General features: G+C 47.2%; 1 protein-coding gene across 16 annotated transcripts in view; it reads left to right on the top strand.

Moving 5' to 3' along the window:
• Positions 1-18,748, top strand: part of LOC139050997 (uncharacterized) — a 124,505-nt gene that overhangs the window by 104,643 nt on the left and 1,114 nt on the right. For 11 of the 16 annotated variants that reach the window (XR_011509186.1, XR_011509185.1, XM_070527945.1 and 8 more), the window contains one exon: positions 8,615-8,668. The exons of the other annotated variants lie outside the window; for them this stretch is intronic. Coding sequence is in view for 9 of the 11 variants with exons in the window: in XM_070527945.1 (XP_070384046.1) it covers positions 8,615-8,668 (54 nt within the window). In the remaining 2 variants the exon portion in view is untranslated. The remainder of the gene's footprint in view (positions 1-8,614; positions 8,669-18,748) is intronic. 16 annotated transcript variants of the gene reach the window in all.

Raw genomic sequence — 18,748 nt, 5'->3', positions numbered from 1 at the left:
AAGCGAAAAGTTCTGGTTTCACTGCACGAATCACAAAACGGCTTTATTCCCTCTGTAATGTCGGCGTGGCGAGAGAGATGCATTACATTCTCCAGGGTTACGGACATTTGTTCCTTCTTTTTGTTGTACTCGGACATCACGAAAAGCTCCGGCTCTGTTCCTCTCTATGACTTTTCTGAAGGCATTGAGGAACGTAATGAGGAACTGGTTCCCGGACATCAGAGCGGACTTCACGTAAGGCACGCTGAGGCTACGGTAGCGCAACAACGTCGGACATAGACGCCGCCAGCATTTGGAGCTTCGATCCAATTGCTGGCGTTATGAACGTATGAAATATTTTCGGAGCGCAGCTTTTTATCATTGCTTCAGTTGTTGAAGGCTCAGATTATGTGGAACATCTCAAGTCAGGTTTTGGGCTGTCCAACGAATTTCATGGAATGCAAGTGGTTCCCTGGGACATAGAAGTCCGACCATAGATGCTGAGAACGAAACTGCAACCATCATTCTTGACTTTGCCCTTTCCTTACCTACATTTTTGGCTAAGGGTCCGTACTACGCCGGCTGTCTTTTGAGCATGCGGCTAGCTCCTTATTTGTGGCAATGATAGTGTTGTTTAGAGTTTTGTCTTCAAGGCGGTGCCCCGTAAGCAATTCAGAAACACTTATGCCAGGTATTATATTGCTGTGACGGTAAAAAAAATGGAGTTGATAAAAACGGTAGGTACATCTTGAACTCCCCACCGGGAGAATTCCTTGCTAGAAAAGCAAACAGCACTCAAGCACAAGGATAGTGCAGAGAAATTGTCATTCGTTGAAATTTGAATCATGGGACAACTGCTCCAAATATTTATAGGGGACTTACATAAATCAACAAAGCTAGGCTGTAATGAGGCATCGATGGTTTTTTGGCAGCCATTCTGAGGCATAGACAAGGGAGGGCAATAATAGTTGTTTACATGCCTCAGTTGGTGCTTCTGGCTTCTTGTGATGTGTTTCTAGCGTTTATTCACTAACATTCGACATCAGGACGTACAGCTACTGTCGCTGTGCCAGTACTGGGCCTCCACAATAGTTCCGGATATAAGGATAACATCAGAGCGTGAAATTCAATATCTAGGTGAATCGACCGTATGTCACCGGTGAACTAGGACGTTTCGTGGACGTTCCAACCATTGGTCCGTATTTCACGCTAATTGTAACAGTTAAATGAAGGAAATTTACTTCCTGAGTCAAGTAAAGTATTTATTTAGTGTGTGGAGTCCGCACATGGCTAGTTATCTTTCTGACATACCCATGTGCAGGAGTAGCATCGTTATAAGCTATGTCACTCACCTAAATCCATGTAGTCAGCGGCAGTCTCATTACTTGAGTGAATGAACATACTTCCGGTAACAGCAGCTGCGACAACTAAGTTGACCCGCTCCTTTGGCCGAATAGACTAGCACATTACTGAGGCCAATTCGGCCGTGCTAGATGACCGAGTGAGATAACATGTCAGCTGACTTCTTTTATGTGTTGATTGATTTGACAGAAGCAAGAGTGGCATGGAACTGGAAACAAGCTAACGAGCTCCTGCAGTTCGTCTCCTCGTCATTGCCTTCGCTCTGTATGATAACCGCCTTCAGTGTGCTTGTGTGGGAGCTCGCCAGGATATTCCGCGTATCCCCTTTCGGGAAGCTACGCTTGTGCTCTTAGGGAAATGTGTATTGGCCCACGTGCTATCTGAGTGTCCGAGAACCACAGTGTTCAGCTCAGGCGCAAGTGGCAACGCGGGTGCTGCCCACGAGGCTATAAATGGCGTCCTGCGCTCGCCTGGATAACCATCCTTCCCATCGTGGCGGAAACCCATTGAGCGCAAAGGATTGTGTGCCAAATGTATAATATTCGCAGATGTCTGCTCGCCCATTCAGAATCAGAATCAGAATTTACTGTTAGATGCTGGGTCATATTACAAGTATTTAGTATGCCGGAGGAGGTCCCTTAGACAAAGACTGTATCGGGACCTCCTGTACAATAATAGTTATGATAACTGACATCGCAAAGCATCATTCGCAAATAATAAGGTAATATACAAGCAACAGGAAACGAACGTTAACAGAGCAAAATACAGAATTCATAACAAATAATAACAAGGTTTAGGTTATCTCATGGTAACCTAAAGAATTGTATGTCAAGAAAATAACAGTACTTTACTTACAATAACACAAACACAAAAAATAAAGAAAGCAAATAGAACGTACAAAAAACGGTTACGGTAAGTGTTCTCATTACTTTGTCAATTATAAATGCATTTTGAGTTGCCTTTTGAATTGGTGTAAAGATCTTGTATTTTTCATAATGATGGGAACAGTGTTTCATACCGATATGAAAGTGAATTGCAAGGTTTGTTTACCGTAGTTAGTGCGGATTCGTGGTAAAAGCAAATGGTTATTCAGCCCGAATCTGGTGGCACAATTAGTTGTCAGGTTAGATGGTGAAAATGTGATCGATGGTAGCTCATTATGTAGAAATCTGAAGACAAAAATTTGTAGGTTGTATTTATTGAGCCTAGAAATAGTAAGGTTGTTATTCTCATGTAGTAAGGAAGTGGCATTAGAAAAGCGTAAACTACAGGTAGTTATTCTGATGGCTCGGCTCTGAATAGTCTGTAAAGACGCAATATGTGTATTATAGGTGTTTCCCAAACATATCATACCATAAGTAATGTGAGAGTGGACGAGAGAGTGCCAAAGTGAGAGCAGTGTGGTACGTGTGAAGTATGGGCGTGCTTTAAGTAAAATGCGTATACCGTAAGCTATATTCTTTTTGATGTGAGCAATATGATTGCGATATTTCAGATTACGATCGAGTAGAACGCCAAGGAAAGATGAACATGAACTTAGATAAGGGTAGAGGGAACCAAGACTGCTAGTTGGAATGGAAGCGATGTTTCGCTGATGTGAAGAGGTTACAACAAATTTTGTCTTAGTTGCATTAGTAGATAAGATGTTAACATTACACCACCTTAGAATGTTTTCTAAATCAGCATTCAGTTTATTAACGAGAGATTAAATATCATTATGAAAAGTGAACAATGCGGTATTATCAGCGTACAGTAGGCATTTTGTCGAAGAAGGACAATTAGGTAAATCAATCAGATGGAACCCTGAGGCACACCGATGTTAGTAGTTCGCTATCGAGAATAAGCACTAGAAACAGAAACATCTTGAACCCATTTATATAAGCAGCTTTTCAGCAGCGAAAGGGCAGGACCGCAAATGCCAATTGCTTCGAGCTTAGAAAATAAGACATTATGATTAATGCTATCAAATGCTTGCGTTAGATTGATGAAAACTGAGGCGGCGAGAAATCCCTCGTAAATAAGTTTTTTATTTGGTCCGTAAGATGAATAAGTCCCAGCTCTGTGGAATACCCATGGCGACAACCGAACTGGCACGCAGAGAGGATATTAAGTTTAGAATGATATATTGTTAGCCGTATTTCAATTAGTTTCTCAATTACTTTTCCAAAGAACGGCTAAATAGAAATAGGTGTGTAGTTGTTCAATAATGAGTTGTCGCGTTTTTTAAAAACTGGGACAAGTTTGCCACGCTTCAGTTCAGAGGGACATGAGCCAGTCCTGAGTAATAAATCGACAATAAAAGAAAGCATGTCTGAAATTAGGTACGAAATAAGTTTAATGTTAGCAGGGTGGACCTCGTCAATTCCAGCGCTCGTCACTTTTAGGGTATTTAAGACAGCAGCTAATTCCAGCGTAATTGCCACTGTTATGCTTAATTAGGTTTACTACATAGCTGCAAGGTGGCTGCTGAAGGCCTTGGCGACGTTTGGCTTGCTGTCTATGCGCCACCACTAATCCAATCGGCAGCGCATTCTCATTGGAGAAGTCAATCTCACAGGAGAATGGGCGGCAATATTCCAGAAGCTTCGAATATATACAGGCGCAGTTATCGCCAAACGACAAGTTTGCAATGGTGCTCAAATGGTTGGAGACGGCCATAAAAACAATTAGATGCGTCATTATTTGCATTCTAGGTTCATGTAACTGTAGCGACGAGCGACCACGTAGACCGTCAAAGTATCGGGCTCTCGCAGGAGAGGAAAAACCAACACTCCGTCGCTTAGCGTAGCATTCTTTTTAATGATCTTCGGAACGCTAGCCCGCGCCGGAACGCGCCAGCCGCTCGAGCCTCGTGTAGACGCGAGCATTTGCGTCAACTCTCGTGCGACGCCGATGCTGCTGCCGCTACAGAGGGCTCCCCCCCTAGAGAGGAGGAAAGTTCGACGAACGATGGAAAGTCCACGTGACGCGGCGTGTCTTCGCGTTGGTCTTGGGTGTCACGTGCGCAGGCGGCGACGAAGGATGCAGCAGGGTCGCGTCGCATACAGGTGGAGCTGATGGCGCGGGTGCTTCGATGTAGGCGGGTTTGAGACGTTCGAGGGCAATTGTGTCTGATCGGCCGTTGACATTCACAACAAACGTCGTCGGACGACGCTCTAGAACACAATATGGCCCGGAGTAATGTGGTTGTAGAGGCTTCCGCACGGCACAGTTGCGCACGAAAACGTGGGTAGCAGAGCTGAGTGCGGGAGAAACGTACGGGGACCTTGCTTCTTGTGAAAGTGTAGGCACGGGGCGCATCTGGCTGAAGAAAGCTTGCAGTTCGGCGACGTATTCGGCAGGTGATGGCTTAGGCGTTTTGGGGGTGGCGACAAAGAAATCGCACGGAAGGCGTAGGTGAGTGCCGTAAACTAGCTCAGCACAGGAGCAACCTAGGTCGCTCTTGAGAGCGGCTATGATGCCAAGTAGGACGAGAGGCAAATGCAGGACCCACTTCTCCGGCGATTCATGTGCCATAAGAGAGGCCTTGGGATGCCGGTGAAAACGTTCAACTAGTCCGTTGGACTGCGGGTGGTAAGCAGTTGTGCGAAAACGTGTCGTTCCGAGTAGTTTGAGGAGCTCGTTGAAGAGCGCTGAGTCAAACTGTCGACCGCGATCTGTGATTATTGTGGATGGGCAGCCGAACCTTGCTATCCACGTAGACATGAACGCTGCAGCAACAGTGGGCGCTGAGATATCAGATATAGGTGTAGCTTCTGGCCACCGTGTGTAACGGTCGATGCATGTCAGTATGTAGCAGTATCCTTTCGAAGGTGGAAGAGGGCCGACGAGGTCCAGGTGTACGGTGTCAAAACGAGCATCCGGTGGAAGAAAATACTTGGCAGGCGGAATGGGGTGACGCTGGATCTTCGAACGTTGACACGACAAACAGCAGCGAACCCAATCGCGAACTTGCGCGTTTAGCCGAGGCCAAACGAAACGGCTGGAAAGAAGCTTCTGTGTCGCACGTATGCCAGGGTGCGACAGGTTGTGCACGGTTTCGAATAGACGTCTGCGAAGGGATGCCGGAATGTATGGTCTGGGTGTGTCGTTAGAAGTGTCGCAGACGATGGACGTACCATCTGGGGTCACAACGACGTCTTCCAATTGCAGGGACGTTGGCGAATTCCGGAGTGTACGAAGTTCAGTGTCGTCACGCTGTTGACTGGCGAGTAAGTCGGCCTCGATGATGAAAGGTTCCGATGTCAAGGTGGAAACGACATTGACACGACTCAGAACGTCAGCTGGAATGTTGTCGGTGCCCTTGATGTGGCGGAACGTTGTTGTAAACTCGGAGATGTAGGAAAGCTGTCGAATCTCGCGGGGCGAGTAACAGGACGCCGAACGATTCGTTGCGTGCACAAGGGGCTTGTGGTCAGTCAAGACAGTGAATGCACGGCCTTCGAGGAAATGGCGAAAATGCTTGATAGCCAGGTAAACAGCGAGTAATTCACGGCCGAAAACGCTGTAGCGGGACTGCGCAGGCTTCAGTTTCTTGGAGAAAAAAGCGAGTGGATGCCACTCATTGTCGATGAATTGCTGCAGAACGGCACCAACGGCGGTATTTGAAGCGTCGGTCATGATGGCAGTGGGTGCGTCTGGCTTTGGGTGTCTAAGCAGCGTGGCGTCGGCGAGGGCAGACTTGACTCTTGTAAAAGCGTCGGTGGCCTCTTCAGTCCACTGAAGCACTTGTTTGCGTTTGTTTACCAGGAGAGCGTCTAGCGGAGCCACAAGTCGTGCGCACTCGGGAATGAATCGGCGGTAGAAATTGACGAATCCGAGAAATTGGCGAAGCTTGGTGAGTGTGGTCGGTCGGGGAAAGTTTTCTATGACGCGAATCTTGGACGGCAGAGGTCGAATGCCGTTAGCGTCGACGATATGACCGAGGAACTCGAGTTCGGGTTGACCGAATTCACTCTTGGCGGCGTTGATGACAATTCCTTTACTGGCAAGGCGTGAAAACAACAACCGCATGTGGTGAAGATGTTCTTCTGCCGTAGAGCTTGCAACGAGAAGGTCGTCAATGTATGCAAAAACGAAAGGCAAGCCTCGGGTGACGGAATCGATGAAACGCTGAAAGGATTGGCCCGCATTCCGTAAACCGAAAGGCATGCGGAGAAATTCGAAAAGACCGAAGGGTGTGGTGATGGCGGTCTTGGGAATGTCTTCTTCAGCGACCGGTAGTTGATGGTAGGCGCGAACGAGATCGATCTTAGAAAAGATCGTCGCACCGTGCAACGCTACCGTGAAGTCCTGAATGTTCGGTATAGGGTAGCGATCAGGAACTGTGACGTTGTTTAGTGCCCGGTAATCGCCGCATGGGCGCCAGTCTCCCGTCTTTTTAGGCACCATGTGAAGCGGTGACGCCCAGTTACTGGAGGAAGGGCGGATGATGCCAAGTTGCAGCATGTGTTCGAACTCCGCGCGAGCGATCTTGAGTTTCTCCGGGCACAAACGCCGGGGTCGGAAGTAGACCGGTGGGCCGGAGGTGACGATGTGATGGCACACGTCATGTTGTACCGGTTGCGTCCAGTCCGGCAGGCGCGTCAAAGTGGGAAACTCGCGTAGGAGCGCGGCGAAAGGTTGCTCCAACATGGCAGAAATAGGCGCTATGGGCGATGTGCCTGATGATGGGACGCCGGAAACGGATAGCTGGGTTACGGAGTCGACGAGACGGCGTCGTTGGATGTCCACAAGGAGTCCGAAGTTATGCAAGAAGTCTGCTCCAATGACTGCATGACGGACGTCTGCAACCAGGAAGATCCAGCGGAACGCTCGTCGAAGGCCAAGGTTTAGCATGACGGAGCGTGACGAGAGAACTAGAATCCTGGTGCCGTTGACGGCTTGCAAAAACGACACAGGAGTCGCTTTTCGGTCGGAGCGCTGGGCGGGTAGAATGCTGACGTCAGCACCTGTGTCGACCAAGAATCGTTGTCCCGTAACTCTGTCCGTCACGTAGAAAAGGCGACTTGTGTGCTGGGCCGGACCACTCGTCGCCGTTAGAGGTCGGCCGGCCTGTTTCCCTGCCAAGCGCAGGGACGCCGACAGTGACGAGCGTCGTTTCCAAAACGGCGGTGGTAGTAGCAAACGCCAGGCGCTGTAGTTGAGGTTTCATTTTGGGTGCCCGTGCGTCTTGATCTGCTGGAACTACGGCTGCGTGGGCGACGAGACGCGCGGCGATGCTCCGCTCCACAGATGATGCGTTCCAGGCGCTCACACAAGGAGTCGAGCGGAGATTTCACTGCGGAAGAGCAGGGAAGAGTTTGCAGATTGGTTGTATTGTCCCCCGCAGACGGTGACGTGGCTGCGATGGTTCGGGTGGCTACTTCCATGACTTTGTCGGCCAAAGCGGCAAGTCCGGTAAGGTCCATGGTAGAGGCTGTCGCCAGGACCATCTGCACGTTAGCCGGGAGTCGTTGCAAAAACAGTTCGCGCAACAGCGTGTCGTCGATGGATCTCGCGTTGTTTCCGAGAAGCTGGCTCATTCGGCGAAGAAGTTGACTAGGGCGTCGGTCGCCGAGTTCTTCAGCGGACAGAAGCTGCTGGATGCGAGAACGCTGCGAAGCTGCTGTGCGCTGTAGCAGTGCTGCCTTGAGATCGTCATAGGCGGCGGCAGACAATGGGGAGTTCAACAAATCTGCTACCTCGTCAATGGCGGCGGGCGAGAGCGCTGCGACGGCGTAATGGAACTTCGAGGCTTGAGAGCGGATACCAGCGACTTGAAATTGCGCTTCGGCCTGAAGAAACCACGCCGAAGGATGCTGGTCCCAGTACTGTGGGAGGCGAACAGCGATGGCGGAACAGGAGGGCTCACCACGTTCCTCGGAAGGGTTCTGGCCTTGAGCTCTCGTAGCGTTGGTCTGGTCCATGGTCGTCTCTACCACAGGAGCGTATGGCAATATCACGTCCGGGTCACCAAACTGTGGCGACGAGCGACCACGTAGACCGTCAAAGTATCGGGCTCTCGCAGGAGAGGAAAAACCAACACTCCGTCGCTTAGCGTAGCATTCTTTTTAATGATCTTCGGAACGCTAGCCCGCGCCGGAACGCGCCAGCCGCTCGAGCCTCGTGTAGACGCGAGCATTTGCGTCAACTCTCGTGCGACGCCGATGCTGCTGCCGCTAAATAACAAATTGTGGGAAGCACACGATAGGCGACGTACCGAGCTTAGGTTACACGAAATACGGCTTATTACAATCATGAACGGCCTCTATTATTTTGTTTTGATTTCCAGATACAATTCCTGGTACAAAATGCACTGCAAGACATTATCCTGTTTTTCGTTGAGGTGAGTAACCATAACTTACAAACTTACAAAACTTACAAACTTACAAATCTTACAAAAGCCTATGTAAGCTGCTTTAGACATACGAGACATTTCCCGCTAAGATCTCGAACGTCAATGTTGAAATACCTAATTCTAAAATAAAAACAAATTCGGTAATCGAATAGCTTTCATAATTAATTTGGCTGAATCCTTACTGCCCCATGCACTCTAGCGATTTATTCTGCATTTATCGGTTTCTTTCTCGCCGAATTCACTAACCATAACTATCAGCAATTCTAGCGCAGAAAGAAAGGAGTAGGGACAAAGTCCAGTAAACACACAGTCGTTGCTTTTAATCCGCCGCCTCGTGGTCAGCAGCGTAACGGACTATCAAGTGAGCCACCATGGCGGGTGCATAAGAAAATTCATAACTATCATCATCACCAGCCTATTTTGATGTCCAGTGGGGGACCATGGCCTCTTCAAGCGATCTCCATTTACCCGTGTCTTCCTACTGTTGACTGCGACGTGCGCCTGCAATTTTTGTTTAATTTCATCATCGCACGTAATTTTCTGTCATATTTGTTAAACTACGCTTCAGTTTCGTTTGACACCCATTTTGTAAATCTAGTGGCCCCCGGTTATCTGCGCCGCGCATTGCATGGCCTGCTCAGCTACACTTCTTTTTATGTCAAGTGCGACAGCCGCAACATCGCTGATCGGCTCCATCGCTCTTTGCGCGGTCATTAACTTGTTCTCGAATTACCGTGATAACCTCCAAGTTCATGCCCTATGCGTAAGCACGAGTAGACTGCTATGATTGTGCACATTTCTCTTCAACGACAGTGGTAATCTCCCATTCAATATGGGGTAATGCCTGCAGAGCACTTCTGTAAAACTGCGCTACGTCCGGAGACTTGGCTTGCATAGGCTAGATTCTGCCAAACGTTTATACTGTCATTCCGATGTCACCGGAATACAATAAAGCAAGGCATTCCGCAAAACGTTTTCCGCGCTTCCCTTGTGATCTCACACACTTCTCTCAGCTTGTGAGCCGCAACAAAAGAACTATATAAAAGCTGCTTCCAACCCGCCGGGGCGCATACGCGGCTATGGCCTTACGCAGCTCAGAGCGAAGTCAGGGGTTCGATTCCTGGCCGTGGCAGCAGCCTTGTGATCAGGAACGAAATGCAAACACAGCCGTGCGCGCTGATTAGCCCCCTAGCGTTGGTCAAAGTAATGCGGAGTACCTTTAGGCCTATGAGGCTTGGCTGGTGATCGCATGGTCACCAACAACACCCCCATGGAAAAAAGGGCCGACGTGTGCTCGCGTGCTTTCTTTACCATGGCGCGTTCCCACTACGGGGACCTGACCAAGAAGGCGGCGGTTAAATTGGAAATGTTCATAGGAAAACGTGTTCTTCTGAGAACAGAGGACGCTAGGCGGTAATAAATTTTAATCAATTTGTTTGGAAATCTGAAAAAAAATCTAGAAATAATCATGAATAGCCATGTTGTAACAATATTATTAATCAATCAGTAAGTTAACTAGGTACTCTGCCTGTGTCACCAAGGGGCTCGCACGCGGCCATGCGCGCGTTGCGGGGGCTACAACCCAATGTAAATATCCCAAAGCAGGGACTGTATTCAGTGTGCATACCTACGCCTAATTTTCGGAAGTTCAAAGTATTTCTTTTCCTGGATTGCGAATCTGTGGCCAGGTTAGTAAAAAATATTCAATGTTTTCAGGTTCTTTGCAACAATGACACAGTGGGAGCAGAGCCAGGCTAGAGATGTGTAGATAAAAATTGTTTGGTGCAATAAGGCTTCGTGATTCTGTGAGAAAGATATTGAGAGCGGGTGTGGGACACCATTGAATGTCTCAAATGTACACTAAACGCTTTATGTCTTTTACTTTGAATGTCGGTTTCGCAGAGGACTTAAAAAGAGATAATTTTCTAAATCTAGCCGCGGCGATATAGGCATAAGTCGCAGAACATACATGATTGGTCCACCTACTGATATTCGTGCAAGTTTTTCGGCTATGATTTTTATTTGAAAACAAACCACGGTGACCTGGCACCCATTTCAAGCAGTTCAGACATAAGGTCGAAGGGATTAAATATTCTAGTTCATTCAAAGCAGTCCTGTCTCTGGATGAGGGGAGTGCGCTGCTCAGCGAGAACGAATCAGTCGCTATTAGAGATTTATTTAACAATACTGTCAACCCCCTTGCGAGGGTCCTCACAGACGTCGAAGAATTCACTGAAAGTTATTGAAGAGCTCCAGTAATTTCTCATAATTCTGCTTGAAAGTTGGGTATAAAATGACCAAGTCGCATTGAAAGCGACCAGCATAGTGCATCAGAAAGAATGCCCACTGCCGACGGTGTAGATATTTTTGTGTCGTTGTTTGAACGCCTTCGTTGGCTTCTTTACCAGCGAACAACAAATGCTATTTTCCTTTCGCGGAGCAACCATTTACAAAAACTAACTTAATGGCACTTGTTCACAGGGATATGGCAATATCATGGTTTTTCCCCGTAAAACCCCGCAATGTAACAAGGTGGCCGACGAATTAAAGTATTGTAAATGGCTCGAATTAGGAGCCCCCACCCCTTCCCCCCGAGCACTCGTCCACAGCATCTCTACACGACTCCGGGGCTAACTCTAGACGTATTTACGAAGGCGTCTCTCCAACGGAGCGAAGCTTTACCCTGACATTCTCATCCATTGCCACTCCTCACAACCTTCCTAGTAGCAATGATGCTAAATAAAGATTAACAAAATGGTTTTTCCCGGCGCAAATATTTAATACACCCTTCGTAAGGAATAAGAAATTTCCATTTCTTTATTTAAGATATTTACTGCAGGATTTCGGCGACAAACGCACCTTCGGCACGAATTCTCTATACCATGCATTCTTTTCTTGTCGGCAATGAAGGTTCAACCGCCAACTATAGACACCCAAGGGGCTGAAAAAGCCAAAAACGACTATACGCTCATTCAATCAATGTATCGCTTCCTACACGTCCTCTCGGTTGTTATACCACATGGAACCTCAATCTATGCCTGCGCGCTCGCCCCTTAAGGACACCAATGTCTCAAGTGTGCATTCGCAAACTGCCTTTTGGCATAGCTTGTGAGCATTGTAGTGCGCAAAAATAAATTGTTTGCATGCCGTTCTGGAAGAATCTTCTGACATTTGCGTTACCCGAGCATAATCCATGCATGGCTATACATAAGTTGCATAGGATGGCGATAAAAACAACTGCATACCTCTAATTTAGTTTGCGGGCATCGATTGAAATGCTTCACTAAAGCTTCACTTCACAATGATTCTAATATGTGCGTTGGGTTGCATATCTTATTTATTCCTGAAGCAACACATCACGCCCGTAGACAACATCCTTGCCGCGGCCATTGACACCTTGGCGCTTTGCGCTGCGTCATCTTGGTGGTTTCGATGTACGTCGGCATCGTCGTTGCGGCGTTTACGGATGTCACAATCTTGGCGCAAACTTATGTTTTTGCATCGAAAACCTTTTTTCGTATGACGCATTGTGTGGGCGATTGAGTAGCTTTCGTGTAGTTACATCAGCAAAAAGTTTTTCAAATGTAATTCGTCGCTGCGAGCGTTCAACTGAGAGAACCCGAAGTTGACTTTTTTTTAATTCTAGGATGTATGCGTAGGTGACACGTTGTTTTCTTCGTCGTCACATCTCTATCAGCTGCACGCATCAATGACATGGACATATCCACATCTTCGGCCTAATGTATAATATAAATATAAATATTAGGTACTGTCACAATCCTTCGATATGTTGTATTCCTAGTCAAAAACTAGAAAATGCCAGCAGAGGCGTCAGAACCATGAGAAGGGTAGGAAGCCTTCATAGAGATGCGGACGCCATTTGAGCGTCCTTAGGTACGAAGGCTTCGTAAAAAAGTGTATCAGCCGGTCGCGCAATTGCGAGAATCTTCCATCGTAAGGAGCGTTTTTCGCATTTCGTTCGCATTGTCTGCAGACTAGCATAGGCAAACAATATGTGGTAACCCATATACGCAGCCGCGCGTGCGCCATAAAAGCCGGCGAAGATGAAGGACATTGAGGAATTCGAGTGCAAATACAAACTGAAGGGAATCACAGGAGAAGGCCAATGATGAAGCTTGTTTTTAAACTCTCTGAAGGCGTACTGCTTTCGTGTTGCCTTTGTAAATTTTAGCATGAAATTCATTCACCAGTTTGAGACATTGAGTGGTTGCAGTGGGGTGGCTAGTTCTTGCGATAATTCACACGTACGCATTTACCTTCTCCTGCGTTTCATGCTCAACGTGCACCTATTTAGGACTACACCGAAATTAGGCGGCTTAGCACCATATGATACATCAACGCCAGAAAATCACATTGCTTGTTCAAAAAGTTTCCCACGATCACTACCACGCCGCGGTAGTCCGCCACGCTTTTCAAAGGCTGTACGCTTGTGCCATAGCCCAGCGCGGAGTTTTCAAAGCCCTGTAACGAAATAGCCACAGTGCGCAATTTCACACACACGAGACGAAACATTCACCAAGCATTTGCACAAACTCCGGTATGCTCATCAAGCGCGCATTCTGGTAGCAAACAGCATACAAGATTTACAGATATAGTTCTTGCTTTCAGTCGGAAGAGTTAGTCTTGGATACATATATTGACTTGCGACGTTTAAGGTCCCAAAATAGAGCTATGCGTCTCTGCAGTTGGAAAGCGCGTCCTAACCCGTGATCTTAAGCTCGGCAGCACAAATGCGTAACTACTCAGCCGCCACGGCAGATGTAATTTGTAATAATAAGCGAGGGTAAGTCAACATCTAGAAAAATGAATGTTAGTTTAGTGACTCTACCGATTTCCCAGCTGAAGTGCGCTAGAGATGGCATTCTGTGATAGCTGCGTAGCTCCTTGTGGGAAAGCCTGCCTGCTTAACACTAGGACAGAACGGCTGCAACCATACAACATTTATTGTCTGGACGGTAAGCGCTAACACCGGTCGCATCAGCGGACAATACTGTGCCACTGAGCGACACGGCTGCTATTGCGTAGAGAAATAACACCGAGGCCTTCCACATTCCATACAATGCCGTCTCCTTTAAGGAGAGACCTTGCGTTGCAGGGAACACCATTGGCGTTCACAGTACACTCGCCTGCACAAATAACGTCTTTGGGAGATATAGTTAACACGATTAACATGTCTGGGTGCTTTGTGCGCACATAAGGATCCGGTGGACTCAGTATCCAACTTTTCCAGCCAACTTGGGCACGCAGGGTAATGTGGGTCCCACGGGCAATTGGGTAAAGTGCTGAGCTGCTGTCCTCAGGGAAGCTGGTTCGGGACCAATCGTCGGACCAACTTTGCTCACTCGGTGCATGACATTCGGTGCGTGCTGATCTTTAATGAGCGTCTTTATACTATCCTGGGTCACTGGATGTATGTCGCTGGGTAAGTGCCATTCTGAATTAACAAATGGATTCTTTAAAATTATCCGGTATCGAGCGGAATCGAACCTCCGTCACACACATCCAGAAAAGATTCTCTAATTATACATTCACACAAGCGCCAATGGCGAGCTTCATGGTGGTGCCGCTATATGGGACAGCATGTCAGTGGGAAGAGCGACTGAGGAGCCAGTCGACGTACACGCGTCCGCATGATGCGTTTAGGCGGTCGCAGTACTCTGTGTCTCCTGCATAGCTTCCGTGCTGATTGCGTTCGGTGCTGTTTATGCGTGACTCACTGAATGTTCCGGCGTAATCGATAGTGCTCGCTCAAGTTCTAAAATCCACTGCGCTATTGTCTTCGCGCACGTGTTCTTTTTTTCAATTTTTTAATTTTTTTATTAAGTAGTGCTCGGTGGACACATAAACAACAGATAGAATCAGCGTTAATGTTCCCCCAAGAATGTACCTGAAATACACCACGCATTCTAAAAAGCTGTCAGGCATATCACCCATGGAGTTTCTCTTTTTGTGTGCATATTTGAGGATGCTGTCACACTCCCTTCTGAAAGATCAGTGGCAAAACATGCGCACTACGCTGTTACAGTGTTTTCCAGCGGCAGAATAAGTAATTCGCTGCAAACACTGTCATTAAACGACACAGTTCAAAAAACACTGTCCGCTTGTGCCCTACAACATCATCTCACTTAAGAGATATTTATGCTTGCTGGTACATTGGTCATCCCACGTCACCGAAAAATCATGCGTTTGACGTTTTTAAGCCTTGATGCTAAGCTTTCCACTGTACAAGTCCCCGTAGTGGTGCGGCACCGCTCTCAAGAAGTTTGATACTGTGAGCCTGAATGACGTCTTTTGTTTGCAAGTATCAAGACAGAAACTGTTTTTGCCAGCTTACGCGAAACGGTTAATTGCTTTTCCATATGAATAAATGTTGTTTTTCCAAAGTTACTGATACCTTTGTGATCGAATTTAGGATGCACATCTTCTGTTGTCACTCATAGGTAATTTACATAACGATACACAATACAGCTTCGGCCATATTTATTTCGCACAAACAAATTTTCCATACTTGAACATACTTGCCGTCATTCGGCGTAGTTATCCTTCTCTACACCCACACCCCTTCCTCACAACTACGGTTTCGTTTCTTCGGTGCCGTGATGTATGGTGCAGCGGACCTCAAAGGCAGGATAATGCGTCAAAATAGTAGGGGTAATACACGAAAGTCCCACTATTAACTTTTTACCTAATGCTTTTAAGCGCCGGATCGCAATTCATTAAACTGACCTGTGTGTACATGTTATATCAGGGTTTAAATTACGATTCTTATTTCCTCCTCGCCTTTTTAGGGCGGCCAGTCTCTATAGCAGTGCGAAACAAGTTCAGACGATGATGTCCGCATGTAGCCTAACTCTAATATGACGTCACTGGTTCTGAATACAAATTGCGTTTTCACAACGCTATGCAACGTCATAGAGCACGCCGTTGAACTAGGATATTGGAAATGAACTAAAATACCAGCAATAATAAAGCATTTTTCTTTTTCTGAGAGAGACGTAGCCGCTTCTTTTTTGTGTCAGCTGTGCGGCTTAAATCATGTAGAAAACTTACACCATGGAGAAAACGACATCGGCCGGCCTATTTACGTAAAAATACGATGACGATATGGTAACGCAAGATGCAGGGTTCGTTCAACACTCGACTGCTTCAGTTCGACTTGAAAGTGTTTCAGTATTGGTACGTCCACAATAACCATAAAGAAACGAGAGCGTAAATAAAAGAGCGTTCAAACATGAACTTGTGGAATATGTTAGGAGCTCTAAATAAACGCACGGAAGCGCAACCATATTACGAAAGTGCTAAGGGAAAAAGACTCTACGAATGAGATTGAGTGCGACTATTAAAGTGCACCTTAGCGCCGATAATGTTGGGTTCACTTGGCTTAGCCAGTGCAATAGTCACGATCTGGACATGGTTCATGCCTATGTTCGCGCTTGGCCGCCGCTGTTGCGTTGAAGCGGTAGACTGCACCAGCTTCCCTCGTTCGCTGCTGCTGTCGGGTTGCTCACAGCGGCGTTTTGACAACGAGTGTCCGCGTGCGTCGGGTGTGATATGTTCGTGTTTGCACCTGTGCGCTGACGCCATACGCTTGTTAGTGCACGTAGTAATCGAATGTCTACGAGCTGTCTCCTAATCTACTATCGCAATCAATGCGTTATTTCTGGGCGAAAATGCGTTTGCTTTTTTACCCGAACAAAGGTAACAGGCACACGCAATCGGCCACCCATATAAAGATTTCAATTACATCAATTTTTTTGTTCGCTCAGAAAGAAAAAATAGGAAATCAGCTCGCACGTTCGATACCATAACACACACACACACACACACACAAACATTATTCGGTAGGCTGCATCGGGGACACAGGGTAGTGCGGTGCGGGAAGTGTCTTTCGCGTGCTTTTAAGGGTGCATGGGCACTAGGCTACAAGAATGACGTAACCAAATACACAAGTGACATCCTTACATGCTACCCGTATGAAATATAGACTGAATTATAGGCGAAATCAAATTTCAGTCGTGCCAAGGCCCCACTTTTTTCTTTCGTGTGTTGGTGCAAACTTTGTGTGGAGAAGTCGCTTAGCACTGACTTTAACATCCCTAAATACCTGGTTCCGCCGCTTGATCCTACATAAGGCTATTTTTAGTTCCATCCATTGAAAACCATTTTCAGGGTGCTAGTCTTATGTGATCGCAAAGAAACACTCCAGGCGAGTTTTCAACGTCACTGTTCGGTTCCGTCGAAATTCCAAGCCCAATAATATTGCTGCCGAAATTCGCATGTCATGGGGGCGAGGGTGAGCCAAAAACGATGGTACCTGTATATTCTCGCCGCCTTGTCCCCCGAGCAAGGGGTAGAGGGGCCAGCGTCCTGGGCTCCCTGTCTTAGACTCAAACTGAGGTGGGTGAAAAATTTAGGCGAGCCAAGATGGCTGGTAGCGTTTGTCGTGCGCGTTGCAACAAGATAGAGCAAGACTGGGAATTCACTGGCCGATCCTGCCGCTCCCCATCACGCCAGCGTTGTGACAGCGCGCGTGCGGGCTCAGCCACTGAGCGTTGCGGCTCCTCGATACGAAACCAGTCTTTGAGATTGAAAACACGGTCGCTGCCGGCACCATATTTGTTCATATCTCCACCGCGCCGCCCTTGAAGCATGTATGTCATCCGTCGTATTTTTGGCGAAACCATCCACGTTTGCCCGGGAAAAAATATTCATAGGTCGGAATGAGGCAAAAGCGGTTTTCGATTTCCTAATATATTCTTAAGAATGCTGCAACAGAACATTACGCCTTTAAAAGGTAAGGTTTATTAAGGAGAAATTATCTAAACGCACGTGAACGGATAGATGGTTTTTCTTCGCAGCAATTGTGTCAATTTTGAAGAGGATTCATGGATGTAAATGTCAGCTCCACTGAATGTATAACCTACATACGCGCACACGCACAGAGATATACGCACGCACATATACAGGTACCTGCATACAAGCACGAACACATAAACACGTGCACGCAAAAACACCCACACACATCTGTACGCGCACACACACATGGACTTGCACAAACGCGCTCTCACACAGGCACGCACATGGACAAAAACACGCACGTAGGACTGCGTATTTGAGCTCGCACATCCGTACACATGCACAAACATACACGTAGTTACTGACACGCACACACACACGAACATACACACTCACAACCACACGCTCGTGAAGGTACACAAAAATACACACAGAGAGATGATCGTAAACACTTACGGGCAAGTACACATGAAAACACGAACGCCCATAGACCTGCACGTACGCATGCTCGCGCAACACACAATCGCACAGACACACCCACACAAGGAAGTACGCGCACGCAAGAACACGTATACAAAGGCGCACCTACTCACTCACTCACTCACTCACTCACTCACTCACTCACTCACTCACTCACTCACTCACTCACTCACTCACTCACTCACTCACTCACTCACTCACTCACTCACTCACTCACTCACTCACTCACTCACTCACTGCACATGCTTGTTTGAACCCGCACATACACCGCACATGCATACGCATACACACATACACACAGTTAGAAAAACACACGCACGAAAGGGCGCAGAGGCCTGTGCGCACACCCTCGAAACACGCACAGGCCTCAAAGCTGACAGAAAAATTTGGAGGACGCCTAAGCGTCGCGTTTAAAAGGAAGCTTTAGCTTGGGTGCTCCTGCCTAAATACTCATAAAAGGATAATTCTTTGTTGTCCGCAATCACTGCTCCAAACTTGACGTGGTTTGTTGAGTTTAAAACAAAAACAAATTCTATTGACTGTTTCTTTCCTATTTTTTCTTTAGTTGGTCAATTGTTTACTAAAAATTTAGAAAAAGCGCAAATTTTCCGAAAATGAAACTCAAGTTTACAACTCTGGTAACTTGGCAAAGAAAAATTATTGGTGGCCTCCAAAATATTCACGCACCTGCGCGCAAATGTTGGACGCTGTAGCCGGTCAATATAAGGCAGTAACGCTGGAAAAGGGGGTTGTTTGAGTTTTCGCGTAATA

Source organism: Dermacentor albipictus, chromosome 10, assembly GCF_038994185.2.
Source record: "Dermacentor albipictus isolate Rhodes 1998 colony chromosome 10, USDA_Dalb.pri_finalv2, whole genome shotgun sequence".
Taxonomy (NCBI): Eukaryota; Metazoa; Arthropoda; class Arachnida; order Ixodida; family Ixodidae; genus Dermacentor; species Dermacentor albipictus.
This window is presented reverse-complemented; position numbering and strand designations above follow the sequence as displayed.